The sequence below is a fragment of the Dromiciops gliroides genome, chromosome 3 (assembly GCF_019393635.1).
Source record: "Dromiciops gliroides isolate mDroGli1 chromosome 3, mDroGli1.pri, whole genome shotgun sequence".
Classification (NCBI taxonomy): domain Eukaryota; kingdom Metazoa; phylum Chordata; class Mammalia; order Microbiotheria; family Microbiotheriidae; genus Dromiciops; species Dromiciops gliroides.
In genome coordinates this window covers 489,368,026-489,384,566 of record NC_057863.1, presented here as the reverse complement: position 1 = coordinate 489,384,566, position 16,541 = coordinate 489,368,026, and the positions used below count along the sequence as shown (strand labels likewise).

General features: G+C 34.9%; 1 protein-coding gene across 3 annotated transcripts in view; it reads left to right on the top strand.

Annotated features, from left to right (window-relative positions):
- IFT88 (intraflagellar transport 88) overlaps positions 1-16,541 on the top strand; it is a 111,085-nt gene that overhangs the window by 35,299 nt on the left and 59,245 nt on the right. For 2 of the 3 annotated variants that reach the window (XM_043991301.1, XM_043991299.1), the window contains 3 exons: positions 1,112-1,211; positions 9,278-9,364; positions 15,668-15,854. In XM_043991301.1, the coding sequence (XP_043847236.1) occupies positions 1,112-1,211; positions 9,278-9,364; positions 15,668-15,854 (374 nt within the window). Of the gene's footprint in view, positions 1-1,111; positions 1,212-1,908; positions 1,918-9,277; positions 9,365-15,667; positions 15,855-16,541 lie in introns of all 3 variants that reach the window. The other variant, XM_043991300.1, reaches the window with a different exon arrangement.

Sequence of the window (16,541 nt, the reverse complement as noted above, 5' to 3'; positions counted from 1 at the left end):
GACTAGATGGATTTTGTATTTTAGCCAAAGTAGACTGTTGGCCATTCAGAAATCTGCTTCTCCTGTCTCTAGCCTCTGTGATTCATGTAGTTGGCCTCTTACATATGGGGCACTTATTTTGCATCCACCTTAAATTCAGTGCTGACCTTGGAGTAAGGAAAACCTCAATTTGAATCTTGTATCAGATACTTAGTAGCTGGTAACACTAAGAAAGTTATTTAACTTACTAATAGTTTCTTCATCTGTAAAATGGGAATAATAGCACCTATGTCTTAGCAGTGATGTGCAACTCTCTCTAAGATGTTCTTCTTTTTTAATGTTCCTCACTGTTCTTACAACTTCAAGGAGCCTACTCCCCACTGTTGAGAAGTCAGTTTCAACCATGCTGGCTGCCATGTTGTACTGAAGGTCTTTGCTTATTTTCTGAGGATTAATTATCCTGTTTTGTGGGAATCATTGGTTATATCTTGGAGTTATTTTTCATTTTTTGAGTGTACTTCCCTTTGCACTTTGGTGCAGCTGATCCTGTCTGTCACATTGTAGACTTGAATGGTCCTTGAAATGCTTGACTTCCCCATGCCAATGGTTGTTTTAATATCTTTAACCATTACTGAAGCACACTCTTTGAGAACTCTAGCTTTTGCACATTTCCTCAAGAGTTATATCCAAAGCCACAGAATTCAAAATACAACAAAAGAAAGTAATGAAACACACACTTATGGCACAAATTTTAGTACTCAGCTAACAGACAACTACCTAAAGGTGGAGAAACCAGCTCAATTGGGTTTCATCTCATCAAGGTCAGATATCAGCCTGATTGTTAGTAGAGACACATAGGGATAACCGTTGTTGCCACAAAATGAAACATCAGAGTTAGTGTTTATCCCAAGTAATTTACATGGGACTTATGGAGCTTAATAAGTACTTATTAAGTGAATGCATGTAAACTGATCCTCTTCAAAGCAAATACTTCTTTGACTGGAAAACACTATCTCCAGCATTTGAACCGACTTCCCAAAATCTTTTGAAAAAAGTTATTTTAGAAAGAGTTAAGGCTAAAAAAGTGATATAGTGAATATATATATATATTTCTTTAACTTTTCCATTTTAGGTGTGTTGAAGTAGTAAAAGCTTCTCAATATGTAGAACTTGCAAATGATCTGGAAATAAATAAAGCAATTACATACTTGAGGCAAAAGGACTTCAACCAAGTAAGTTTTTGTAATATTATTAAAGGGTATATTGCTTAAATGGAACATTACATGGAGTAATGCTAATGCATACATTTAAAAGTAGGATATTTTGCTTTAATTAAAAATAATGTGTCTCATAATCAAAATGTTCCTTATTACTTCATCTTAAATTTATGCCCAATTCTCATCTTAAAATAAGAATTTCACATCATAAAGGATGGTTTTGTGCTATACACGATGCTTTAAAAAATATAAGGAAATTAAAACCAATGTAAGAATTTCTAATTCCTTAATCATGCTACCATGGCTAATTTCCTTACAAGATAAGAAGTTCTCAAACTCTCAGTTGTTGGTTTGTGGTCTGCTTTGAGAACTGTTATCAAACTATAGTTTGAGAACTATTATCTTGGTTGACAAAAATAACAAAGGTTTTTTGTCAATAAATCTTTTACAATATTTCACTACTAAATGATATTTTCCTCCAGAAGATATTTATGATTTAACTGTTGAAAAGATATCATATTTTCCTTTGTTTCTTGTGATTAATTTAAATCAGCATGAGGTCTGATTCCATTCTTAACTAAAATATCTATTTACATTGTCATTGTCTCGATGTTAACAATAATTTTGGTGGTGTTTTTCAATTGTCATTTTCACTTTCTCTTCAACATTGCTGCTTTTTTTTGTCTCTTGCTTTTTGCTTATGTCCTGTAAGTATGAAGAGGTAGGTATGATAAAATGTAGGTTTGAAAGGAACACTGTCAGGTTAAAAATTATCAAGATGATATGGGCTCATGACCTGTATTAGTGTGAAACAGAGAGGATAAGACATGACTTCTGCTCCATGGATACTTTCATACTTATTAGGAAAATGCTTTAGTCTCACAAGGAAAGCTTTTTGTCATAATTATTTGTGCCTTTTTCTGAGTAGTAAGAAAAAAAATGCTTTTGTCTAAACCAGACCAAACTAGATAGATCCTGAAGGATTAAATGAATTGTAGAGGTCATTACTAGCCATTAGTAACAACTTACACAGTTGAATACTGAAGATAGGATTATATAATAATGGGGGGGAATTGAAATAGAGAATATAAATAGGCAACATATCTATGCTTATAATGGTAAAAAGAAGTAACAACATTCAGAATGGACAATAATCATTCTTTGGGCAGCTTTATTTTAAAAATTTATCTTATTGTCTATTTCTCAAATTTTAGTCAATCATCAGTATTCATTGGGCACCTAAAGAACCATTATAAAAATGTCCCTTTATGGAAAACAAAAATCTGAGCCAAAAAACTAACAGTGTTCCTTCCATTAGCTTTAGTCTTTTTAGAATAGTTTATTGTGTAGAATCTTAATTGTTGTTGTTGTTTGTTGTTGTTCAGTCATTTTTCAGTCATGTCTGACTCTTCATGACCACACTTGGGGTTTTCTTGGCAGAGATACTTGAGCGGTTTGCCATTTCCTTCTCTAGCTCATTTTACAGATGAGAAAACTGAGGCAAACAGAATAAAGTGGCTTGCTCAGGGTTACATGGCTAGTAAGTGTCTGAGGCTAGATTTGAACTCAGGAAGATGAGTCTTCCTGAATTCAGGCCCAGCACGCTATTCACTTGGCTACCTAGCTGCCCCATAGAATCTTAATTACATATGGCAAATTATGTTTCCATTCTTTTAAAATCATTTTGCATTTTTTTAAGTTCTGTATATACTATAGACTTTATAATATAGTAGCATTTTGTTAAAATGTTCATTTTAAGTACTCTTATTATTGACCTTCAAATGGGTTTTGGGATTTATAGTGTACTTTTTTCAAAGACAAGATGTATTTTATTTCAGTGTGAATGCTTATCTTATGATTAGTATGTACTATACAGAAAAACATGAATTACAATGTGTCATTGATAAATGATGAGTTTTACTTACTTGATCCAATTTAGAAAACTTCCTGGAATGGCTTGCTCATTGTATGACATACCATTGCTGTACCATTTTGCATTTAGTTTTACAGTTAGTTAGAAGTATCACAAATTTCAAAGTACCACATTGCTTTCTCTTTACATTCTGTGCTTTAGATTTTAGTAGGCATGAGTTATAATCATTCACATACTATCTGCATTTAAGTAATAAATCTGTGTATAGTCATTATAAGACAGTACTAAAATGAAAAATTATGTATTTCACCCTATCGTCAAAGTAAAACGAGGCTTATAAAGTTGATAGATACAGGGAGGCTAAAGTTCTCAGATTAACAGTTGACTGATTGTGTGTGGAGCCAGTGAGGTAGCTACTGCAGCATGAGCAACATGAGCTAGGAATGTTTGTGAGGTAGGTTGGAGAGATTCCATGGCCTTCCACAGAAGGTTTCTCTATTCTACATAAGGAAGTAAGAAAGGTTCAGCAGCAAAGGAATCATTCCAGGAAAATAAAGTGCTCATAGAATCCTAAGTTCTTCCTTTCAGTTCAACAGACATTTAAAGCTTTAGGACTACATGCCTCAACTGTTTGATTTAAAATAAAGTGAAACCCATAGAGAGGGGAATTTTTAAACTAATGTTGGTAAATATCCCTTACATTATGAGATTGTCCCACATTCTGATGCATTATCTTTGACTTTGTCAGCATGCTTAGTAGGCCTGTTATTTGAGCCCTGTCAAACATTGCTATTGCTGATAATACCTGACACTAGCACTTTAAGTTTGCAAATCACTTTCTATACATTATTTCACTTTATCCTCAAGAGGTATCCTGTGAGGTAGGTACAGCAGGTATTATTATCCATATTTACAGGTGAAGAACTGAAACCCACAGAGAATAAGTTACTCGCCCGTGATTACTCAGCTAGTTCAGGGTGGGATTTCAATTCAGGTCTTCCTGTCCCCAGTTCTGGTGCTCTATCCATAAAACTACCTTCCTTCAGTATGTTACTTATAATGATTTCAATTAGCACACAATTCTCCTTCCTCCCCATCTGATTAAAATGTGGTAACTCTAATTTGGGCTTTCAGTATGAACACAACTACTCTCCTATATAGCAAGATACTAGGAGATAGGGACCTTCTACTGTTTTCAATATACATTTGATTAATGAATGAATCATGTGGTTCATAGATTTAGAGACAGGAGGGATCTTAGAGGCTGTCCAGTCCAACCCTTTTGTTTTATAGATGAAGAAACTAAGGTCCAGAGAGGTCAAGTGAATTACCTGAGGTCTCTTTGATAATGTGTACCAGTGACAGGATTTGAATATAGGTCCTTTTTCTCTACATCTGTATCCTTTCCAGTCCATTCCACTATCATAATGACTTTTCCCCAGTCGACCTCCTCTTTGTCTCTTCTACAGTTCTTGGCTCCAAGTATCTGCCTACCATGATAGATATCTGCCTACCATTTCTCATTTAAAGGTTGGTCAGGAGAATCCCACACTTGACCTGTTAAGTATATCTTTTTTACCTGCATTTCCTTGCTTTAAATAAATAGTTACAAAGCAAACCTTGATTCATGGACATTTCTACATTAAGGTCAATACCATGCCTTCTTAGGTACTGTAATAGTGATACATAAAGAGGAAGGGAAAAAAAGATAGAGTGCCTTAGATCTCTGAGTAGTTTATTGGTAGAATTTGGATTGTTTCTTCTTAGTCTCTTTCTATCACCACCAAAGACTATTCTCTTTCATAAAAATGTATCATTTAAAACTTTTCACACCTACCTGCTGCATATATTTTCTTCAGTTTTATTAAAATTTCAAGAGGAAATTTATCCTATAATATTTAAATTTCATTTCTTGATAGCCCAGATTGGTAATAAGATGATCTTTTGGGAATGTTAAATTATTCAAGTACTTGGATTCAAACTATATACAAAAAACTGATGTAGGAAATTTTCTTTTATGCCAAAATACTAAATGTAATTTCTTTTTCATTCAAAGGGCAAGTGTGGTTGTTTTTTTTGTTGTTACAACCACATTAAACTTAACATACACTTACTTAAAGTAAGTGACAAGTTAACAATTTCATATACATATACATTCATATAGAATCCTGTTTTGTTCTTTACATGTTGAAGTGTTCTACTTTGTTAATGTTTAAGTTCATGATAAAGAAGAATTTTTTAAATGAATCTAGAGAAAAGGTGATGGATTAAGAGAATAAGAGAGGAGAGGAGAGATCATAGTGAGAATTTAAAATGTTTCAAAATGAAAAAGAGGGAGGTTGAAAGGATAAGAGATTATAATCAGAAAAAAAATAATCTAGCTGGCTATAATCAGTGCATCACATGAGTTCAAGAGAATGATTAGGACTGGGCCTCTCTAATTTTATTCAAAGCTCAGCTCAAACACCATTTCTTACATGAGACCTTTTTGCCCCTTTTCCCCCATGATACACATGCACATACCTTTATAGTGACTACAAAGTCCCACTCACTGTGCTAGGCACCAAGGGTACAAAGAGCAAACTTAATACAAGATAGTTCCAAAGGACTCATGGAAAATACTCTCCAAATCCAGAAAAAAAAAGAACTGTGGAATATGGATGCAGATTGAACCATACTATTTCTTTTGGGTTTTTGAGTTTTTTTTCTTTTTGCTCTGATTCTTCTTCCACAGCAAGACTAATGCAGAAATTTGTTTAATGTGATTGTACATATATAACCTATATCAGATTACTTGCTGTCTTGGGGAGGGGGGGGAAGGAGAAAAATTTTAAACTAGAAATCTTATAAAAACAAATGTTGAAAACTATCTCTACATGTAACTGGAAAATAATAAAATACTTTTATAATTTTTTAAAAAGGGTTCATAACTGGTTTTCAGTTCAATTCACCTGGGGCTGAAGTTAAACCAAACAGTCTCAAATCTTTATCATAAATTAATTATTCACAAGGCCTCAGAGGTGCTTGTGGGGTGGGAGGGATAAGCCAACTAAAACTGCCCTGTATCCATAGCAAATCATCTTATCTTGAAATAACAAGATAACAGGAATCCTGAAATTTAGAAGGAACTTAGATATGGTGTGTTAATTACTTTATTTTAAAATGACATTGGTTAAATGATATTGTATATAGTATGTCTGTATATAATATAGGTTGGTACTTATTCCTCTTCACAGATCTGCATTTATCAAACAATCTGTACTTGATGTGAGATAATTAGATAATTCTGGAAGCATTGGAGGGTCATTTTTACCATATATCTATGGGACAGTAAAATATAAAACAAAGTAAAACAAAACACTGGCAATATTATTACTCAAAAAGAAAAAAAAGAAAAAAGCAAACTTAAGCAGTTCCTGTCTTCCAGGATCATAACTTATTTTTAAAACATGGGGTTTAGAAAGTTATTATTTTTTGTTTTTTGGGTTTTTTTTGTTTTGTTTGTTTGTTTGTTTTGGGGGGCAATGGGGGTTAAGTGACTTGCCCAGGGTCACACAGCTAGTAAGTGTCAAGTGTCTGAGGCCGGATTTGAACTCAGGTACTCCTGACTCCAGGGCCGGTGCTTTATCCAGTGCGCCACCTAGCTGCCCCTATTATTTTTTTTTTTATTATTATTATTTTTTTTAGGCAATGGGGGTTAGGTGACTTGCCCAGAGTCACACAGCTAGTAAGTGTCAAGTGTCTGAGGCCGGATTTGAACTCAGGTACTCCTGAATCCAGGGCCGGTGCTTTAACCACTGCGCCATCTAGCTGCCCCCTATTATTTTTTTAACAAGCAAAAATGTTTTAGATATTTCTTCCAAATTCTAAAGAAATTTTAAATACAATTTTCAAAAAATACAATATCAATCAAATATGCAGATTTGAAGTCAAGTCTTTTTGACTCCAAGTCCAGTCTGGACCTACTGCATGATTTGTAGCAACTGATCATAGATCCATGTACTTTAACTTGGATTGCATATCCAATTACAGTTTTTAACATAAAGATGCTTTAAAAATCATATGTGTGTTAGAAACATTTATTTTAGTAAATCCATCCATTTAGATGACAGCAATAACTTTTATGGGGAATAGTTCTCATAGCCATTTTTCTATGCAAAATTACAAAACATACTCTAGCTCCTTTTCCCCTTAATTATATGTAAGGTTTTTAGTGACTAAGAAACAGATCAGGACATCAGATTAACCAGTATAAAGCAGCCTAATTAATTACTTAGAATCTTCAATAAGGAATAATTTTGCATTAGATAGGTAAGGATAACAAACTGACACCTTGGACTGCACTTGTATCCATAAAATATTCAAAAGACCCAGAAAAAACCTCCAGGGCATAGGCTAAATATTCAGTGGAGGATTTATACAAAACCATGGACAAGAATTTCATAGGAGGGGCAGCTAGGTGGCACAGTGGATAGAGCACCGGCCCTGGAGTCAGGAGTACCTGAGTTCAAATTCGGCCTCAGACACTTAATATTTTCTAGCTGTGTGACCCCGGGCAAGTCACTTAACCCCAATTGCCTCACTTAAAAAAAAAAAAAAGAATTTCATAGGATGAGAAGGACTGGATGGGCACCAATGGTGGAGCAAGTACCCACATTGATGACATCATGAATTCATCAATACAACAGAACCAATGGGGCTATCACACATTCTATGCTTGTCTAAGTAAACCATCTACAAAAAGCTATAATTTTGTTTCCTTTTTACTCATACAAAGGCTTCTTAGCAGTTATTTTGCCCATGTTCACCCCTAGTAACCTTCTGCAATGAAATTCAAATCCAGATCTCTTAGATCTGAATCTCTAGCTCTCTTCATTAAGCCATTGGGTAATCATCTATCTTTGGTTCAAAAACCACCAGTGAACTCACTACATTCTGAGGCATTTTTGTATAGTTCTAATTGTTATGCAGTTATTTCCTTTAAAAAAGCCTAAATCTACTTCTTTTCACTTTCCACCCATTGCTCCTAGATCTGTCCCCCAGGTCAACGAGAACAACTCCAATCATTCTTCCACCTGAAAGCCCCTCATATTTTTGAATATCATGGACCTCCTAAGTCTTTTCTTTTGGGGAAAGATAACCCCAATTTTAGATGAGTTTCTATGTCATACTCTTGAGTGCAGATTTATAGTAAAAAGGACCTGGGTTCAAATTCTGGCACTGTCCCTTAATACCTGTCAGGCCTCAGGCAAGTTACTTACCTCTCAGGATTTATTTTCTCATCTATAAACCAAGGTACTTGGAATATGTGACTTCCAAGATCTCTTCTATATCTAAATCTATGAGCCATATGACTTATTCATGCATTGAGACTAGAATGATGGGCTAAATTTCATAAGATGAAATTTATTATGGATAAGTGACAGGAAGATAAGGGAGATAGCTAGATATCAATTTGATGATTCTAGTTGGTTATAGGTTCTATATGAATCAATAGTATATTGTGTCTGCCAAAAAAATATAATGTAAAAAAATATATAATGTAATCTTAGGTTGAATTGTCTCATTGTATTATTCTATGTTGGCTAGACCACACTTGGAGAATTCTGCCAAGAAGGGAGGGAGGTGCATTTTCTCCTCTCTTCTTTATGGGCAAGTTTCATCATCATAATTACACAGCAATGGGGCAGCTAGATGGTGCAGTGGATAGAGCACCAGCCCTGGAGTCAGGAGTACCTGACTTCAAATCTGACCTCAGACACTTAACACTTACTGGCTGTGTGACCCTGGGCAAGTCACTTAACCCCAATTGCCTCCCCCCCCCCCCCAAAAATAATAATTACACAGCATTAAATGGTTTTTTGCTATTGTATTCTTTCCCCTTAACAGTGTTGTAGTCATGTATGTTGTTTTTCTGGTTCTGTTTACTTTGCCTCAGTTCATATGAGTCTTCCCATACTTATGTATTCATCATTTCCTATAGTGTAGTAACATTCTATTCCATTAATATGCATCATTAAACATTTTTATACATTTTTTTATTTGAAACTTAAGTACCAAAAAAAAATAGAGCATGGAAAGGTCTTATGTACTTAGTACTTATTGTTGATACAACAAATAAAAATTATCTGAGTATTGATTTTGTTTATTTTTAAAGAAATAATTCTAGTATGGTCTCATATATAACTTGCAAATGTTTCACTTCCAGGCTGTAGAAACTTTAAAAATGTTTGAAAAAAAAGACAGTCGAGTTAAAAGTGCAGCTGCAACCAACCTTTCATTCCTTTATTACTTGGTAAGTTTTTCTTTTATAATTAACTATGACTCGTCAAAGAAAACTGTTAATATTATACCTTGTGTTTTAGGCATAAATCTGTCAGAAACAAATTTATTTCATTCCAGTAGTTACTATTGGATAATAGTATCCAAGCTATTTCTGGCTTAGTTCCGAAACTGGCATAGTTCCTTCATGCCCTTCAACATGACTCTACCACAAGACAATCTGAGGTAGCATTTATAGGAATCTTGAATGAGGGAAAGATATTGTGTTAAAATATAGTTTGGAGTTAACATTCTACAAGAACAGTCACTACTAGGGGCAGCTAGGTGGCGCGGTGGATAGAGCACTGGCCCTGGATTCTGGAGGACCTGAGTTCAAATGCGACCTCAGACTCTTAACACTTACTAGCTGTGTGACCATGGGCAAGTCACTTAACCCCAATTGCCTCACAAAAAAAAAAAAAAAAGAAAGAAAAAAGAATGGTCACTACTCTGTTCTTTCCTGGACTACTCCCTTTAAGTGTTCCAGAGTAAACAAAGGGACATTAATTATTTCCCTGAGGAGAAATCAATTCTTTTCTCAAAGGTAAAGTCCATAATTTCTGGTGAATGAATCTGAAGACTGCCCTTAGATGTATAAATAGCCCAAATCCTTCTGGGAAAAGAAGGCTATGACAAGTGATACTCTTTGTTCAGGCTTAGGTTTCCACCCTTAATCCGTTCATTATGAAAGGCTTTTTTGTCTTCTACCTATTTCACTTTTAAACTGGTTTGTTTGGTTTTTTAAGACCAGAGAAACATTATTTCTTAATATGTTCAATTCTGCTAAAAATGAGGTATTTTTAGTATGTTTCCCCAGATTGATCATGCAGTATTTTTTTATATTGCTGAACTGCCACCTTTGCATCCTACAAGAGAATGCTTCTGCAAAGAACCGTAAAAGATATAAATGAATTGAGATTCAGAGAGGGGGCAGGTTAATTACAGGTGAACAGAAATGCTTTAGTATATTTAGCATCATCATAAAGAAAACTTTTATTGAATACGTGAAAGGTACTGAATAAGATATTTGGAATACAGAGAAGAATATGTCACATATTAAGGCGGTGACAGTCTGGTTTGGGAGCTAGGACATGTTCATAAAAAGACAAATTTAGTGCAAAGTAGCATATCACAATAACTACATGAAGGTAAGATGGTAATAGATACTATAGTTAAGAGTGTTGAATATTAAAATATAATTTTTGTATCTGCCTGTCTCCTACAAACAGATCAGAGAAATAATGTTGAATCTCTCCTACAAAATTAGTAAACAGATCCGAGAAATTATAATATCTCCTAGTGAACAGATCAGAGAACAGGATACCTGTCCTCCTACGAAAAACATAATATCAATTTAATATTTTGTCCCAAGAAGAAATATAACACATGATCAGATAGAGACTCCCCTCCTAAGAGTGAAGCTCAGAGACTCCCCATTTCTGAGGACATATATAGTTTTTTTTGTCCACTGATTACAGGGCATGGTCAGTTTCAATAGCATAATACAGAAATCAACCCAGAAGCAAAAAGCAGTTTAACAATTTCAATTATAACAAGTATGGAGGAAATACCAAAGCATCAGGTTAAAATTACAGGATTCCCCCAAAAAAGGGTTTGACAAGGATGAGGATGCCCAGATGTCACCATAAGATAGGGACTCACTATCCCGAGGGAAAAGAAGTCACCAGGTAGGTATTTTTATCAGCTAGCTATCTGGGTTTAGTTTGGAGTTCAGTTGAAAGACATTTTGCTTCTTATTAACCCAGGGTTTTATAAAAAATACTTTTGGATAATAAGGCACCTCCATCAAATCCAGGTGATCCATATATTCATATTAACAAGAGGTAAGTTGGAGAGGCACTGTGTCATAGCAGAAAGTGAATTGGCTGTAGATCAGAGTACCTGGGTTCAAATCTCACCTCTAACACTTAGCTACCTTTGTTTCCTTAGGGAAGTACCTTAACTTCCCGGAATCTCCCTTCTCTCATTGGTAAAATGAATGGGTTGGACTAGACAACCTCTGAGGTACCTTTGTTTTGAAATCTATGGTCCTATGAAGAGTAGGATGCTGTAGGCTGAGACAGTTAAGTAAGAGGTTCACAGAAAGAATTAGAACTAGGCCTTTGGGGATGGGTAGGATTTAGATGATCTGAAGGGAGCAAGAAAGGTGATTTAGACAAAGGCAGATGGTAGGAGCAAAAAGACAATAAAGGAATATACCTGGGACATTCAGGGGACAGGGATTGTATCATTTTGAGTAGTGTTGAGGATTCCTGTAGGGGGAAAATGGGGGATTAGATTGGAGAATTAAAGCCAGATCCAGTCATCCAATTAACAGGCACTTAATGAGAACTTCACTGTGTGTACAATACTGAGATAGGTTCTCAGGAAAATATTTTTTTAGCTAAGACTCCATCCCTACTTTCAAGGAATTAGAATACCTTGAATGCTAGGCTAAGAAGTTTTAATTTATTCTGCATATATGAAAGTTTTTGAGCAGAAAAATTATGTAATAATAGGAGCTAATATTATGTAGCACTTTTAAGTTTTGCAAGGAACTTCCCATATGTTATCTCATTTGCACTTCAAAATAGCCCCTTAATAGAGATGATAATATTATCCCCATTTTACAACCGAGGACACTGAGGCCAAGGAGACTGGGGAGGAATGGTAAGATAGATAGGAGGGGCAGCTAGGTGGCACAGTGGATAATGTACCGGCCTTGGATTCAGGAGGACCTGAGTTCAAATCTGACCTCAGACATTTGACACTTACCAGCTGTATGACCCTGGGCAAGTCACTTAACCCTCATTGCCCCATTCCCACCCCCCCAAAAAAAACAGATAGGAGAACAACCTGTCTGAAAACTCAGGTGTCAGTGAAAACTCAGATAGGATTGAATAATGAAGAAAAGAGGTCAAGAAGGATGAGGGTTTTAGAAAAGAACATTAGATTTGGCAATTAGGAGACCATTGATAATTTTGGAGATACCAATTTCAGTTAAGCAGTGAGATCAGAAACTAGATTGCAAAGGGCTGAGAAGTGAATGGGAGGAGAGGAGGTAGAAGCAACAGACAGGGAGAGATTGATGATGAGAGAGAGGAATGATTGTGGGGACAATTTGCTAGAGAAAGTGGGAGGTGATGAGAGCCAATGTACATGTAGAGGAGTTGACCTTGTCAATGGGAAGGGTCACCTCTTCATCAGAGGTTAGAATAAAGGAGGAAAGAATAAATAATGACACCAAGGAGTTTTTAAATGCAATGGCAGGGAGAAGAGGGAGCTCTTGATGAAAAATCTCTATTTTCCCAGTGAAATTTGAGGTGAAGTTTTCAGTTGAGAAGCATGTTATTGTGTGAGAGGTTTGACAAGAGAAGGCTGGGAAGCACATCTATGCGGAGTTGGTTGGACAATCAATTAAAGAGGACTAAAAAAGATTTTCTTGCTTTTGTGATGGATGAAAAATGTGTAGTATGCCCAGTCAGTTTCCTTGCATGATGTCCTCTAGACCCAGAGGAGAAGGAGAGTGGGAGTGATTGATGTTTGGCAAAGTGAAGAGAAAGAAGTAAAGGATTCACAGGCAGAGGACACTAGATTTGAACTGCCTAACTGAAGGAGAGGATTTAGGAAGAGGATCCCAAGAGCCTTTGTTACAAACTCCACAAACTACAACAAGTAGAAATGCCAAAGAGTAGAGAAATGGCTAAAATCACACATGAAAGCAAGACAGAATTTTGAAATCAACAATACATAGGGCTTATAACATTCAAAAATACTATAGAGCAGCTGTATCAGCTAAAATACCAAAAGTAAATTACCTGAAACAAAACCATGTGAATTATATCCATAGATATTCTTAAATAGAGAATACATTCAAAGACATAAAAAGAATCATCAATGCTAAGAATATCAAAAGATCAAATAAAAATCTTGAAGAAAGCATAAGAATACATATGTAGAAATTAAGTGAAAATTGAAAGAATGCAAAGGCATAAAAGGAAAAAATAAAGAAAATTATCAATATGGTGAATACAATATAAAGAAAAAACTTCCCAAAAATCCATAGTAGTAATGAATAGCAGACTTATTTAGTTTTGCACATGATGTAGAGAATTGCTACTAGATATATAGCACTCCCTCCAATCCCTCAAAAAGGCACTGAATTTTTCCAAGCTATTAAACAACAGGTTGTCTGTCAAGTGATTAGAAATGGAGGACAAACCACAATGAAGGAATTTCAGAAGTATTGACATCCCAGAGAACATAGAAAACCTAAATAATTTGAATATACTATTTCAAGAAATCACTTCTTATTAAGGAACAATCAGTATTACAACAAATTTTCTGAAAAGGACAGGGGAAATTCAAAGCATTTATGAAAATTACATTGGATGGACCATGAACTTAACATTTATCTACCCAGAAATAATAAGCTTGCTTTATGAAGATGGCTATTTAAGAAGCAAATCATTTTTTTAAAAGTTTACAGAGGGACATTCATTTCAAGCCATTTTTTGACCAACAAGCAATCCTTCTATGCCTGAAAATAAATATTTAAAACTATCAAGATTAAATAGTTGCTAACAAACAAAATGTGAGAACACTATCATATGAGCTAAATCACTAAAGGATTCAGAAGGGTATTTTAAATAGAGGGGCAGCTAGGTGGCACAGTGGATAAAGCACCAGTCCTCGATTCAGGAGGACCTGAATTCAAATCCAACATCAGTCACTTAGTTGTGTGACCCTGGGCAAGTCACCAAAAAAAAAAAAAAGCCAAACGAAATAGATAAATAGAAAAGATGGCCAAAATCCTCAGTAGGTAAAACAACAGCACAACATACACTGGCATTTATAGTACTCTTAATTTTTATGGTACGCTTTAGATTCTTTTTAATCCAACAATATACTGCTTCCTAGGAACACATTTAAACCATAAGGATTTAAATATTCAAAATGAAAAGCTTATCTAAAGTTTACCATGCTACTGCCAAGTCTGAAATAGGGAAATCACATAAATGAACTCAAAGTTAGATTAAAGCCAGAAAATTTGAAAAGCAATAAGCAAGGATATTACATGATGCTGTGGAAAGTTCTATGAAAAATGAGACTATATCTGTCTTAAATACACATATAGATATATGTGTGCCTAATAATTCTACAATAAAATTTGTAAAGGAAAAACCTCATAGCTTTCCAAAAAGATACACAAGCACACATGCATATATGCACGCATACACACGTATATTTATTTAAACATACCATGAGATTTTTAATACTAGTACAAACACCAGCATATTTTAATATTAGCCCTTGATAAATCCAACAGAAAGGTAGCTGAGAAATAAAGCACTAAGTAGGCATAATAAAGAATTAAATGGAACAAGCAAAGAATATACCCCTTTTTCTTGTGTTCATTGAATTTACACAAATACATATGCTGGGCTACCTAGAAGCCATAGGCAAAGGCATGGAAAATCAGAGATTCAGTGGAGTACTTTTATAAAATGTTGTGCTATGAAATTAGTAATAAATAATGATGGAACAAATAAAATATACTATGTAGGAACAATTGGTTTTCATGTATACTTGTGATTGTATCGATCTCAATTTGGAAGCTCCTTCCACCAGTGTCAATCAGTGGCTGATCTGTAATTTACAATCTTAGAGTATCGCCTGGTCTCTCATATTGAGTAGAAAGAAGTCATCTGGGGCAGCTAGGTGGCGCAGATGATAGAGGACCAGCCCAGGATTCAGGAGGACCTGAGTTCAAATCTGACCTCAGACACTTAATACTTACTAGCTGTGTGACCCTGGGCAAGTCACTTAACCCCAATTGCCCCACAAAAAAAAAAAAGAAAAAGAAGTCATCTACATATTAAATTATGTTATACCTAAAACCATGAAAGCATCTGTAAACTGTTTCTGCTTTTTTTAATATGTTGATAAAAATAAAATGGGTTCTAATTAAAGCTATAGATTGATATCTTTGCAAAATAAAGTTATTAAGAATAATAAATGTAAATATGTTATCATGGTTATAAGTATCAGTATTCTGGTTTGGTTTTTTTGTGGGGCAGTGGGGGTTAAGTGACTTGCCAGGGTCAAACAGCTAGTAAGTGTCAAGTGTCTGAGGCTGGATTTGAACTCAGGTACTCCTGAATCCAGGGCCCGTGCTTTATCCACTGCACCACCTAGCTGCCCCCCACTATTCTGAAAAGGACAAATTTAGCTTTTTGTGAAAATTAAAATTATATATTCTTTATATTTTGTTTAGGAGAATGAATTTACCCAAGCCAATAGCTATGCAGATTTAGCTGTGAACTCTGATAGATACAATCCATCAGCTCTCACTAATAAAGGAAATACTGTTTTTGCAAATGGAGATTATGAGAAAGCAGCAGAATTTTATAAGGAAGCTCTGAGAAATGACTCCTCTTGTACTGAAGCACTTTATAATATTGGTAAGTGTAACAAGTTAAGAACTCCTATTGCTTATTAATCAGACTATCTAGGTAAGGTAGGCTAGAGTAGTGGTGTTAAACTCAAATAGAAACCAATCCCTTTGGACTATATATTGACTTTAAAAAATCATAAATTAACATCGCCTTTGCTAGATTATATTTTTATTTGTTTTTGTTAAATATTTCCCAATTGTGGTTGGGTTGTAGCTGGGTGGCCTGGTGTTTGACACTTCTTGGCTACAGAACCCTGAGGAAACCACAAAGGCCTTCTCTAATGAGGCACTACATGAGCCTGAGAATTGGAATTACTTTATTAAGAGAAAGGGCCCCTCTGTTGCCTAGAATTCAGGACTGGAACTGAGGGTTATATCTGAAATACAATGTGAACACAAGGGAGAATTCAGTGTAAGTTTATCTATACCCTGATACCAAGAGTGACAGTTTATTTATTTATCGTTTTAAGGGGTTTTTTTGTTTGTTTGTTTTAGACTAACAGAGACCAAATAAAATAAACATTACCATGTGCAAAGTAGAAAAGAAAAAAAGAATTGCTATTAAACTACTAATCTCTTTTACATAGAACTTGCTTTTCCTTTTAACTATATAATAAATTTAACAGATAATTTTCAAAGCTGTCCTGTTTGTGTTTCCTTTCAATCTTCTTTCCACTCTCTTTTGTGCATTTTT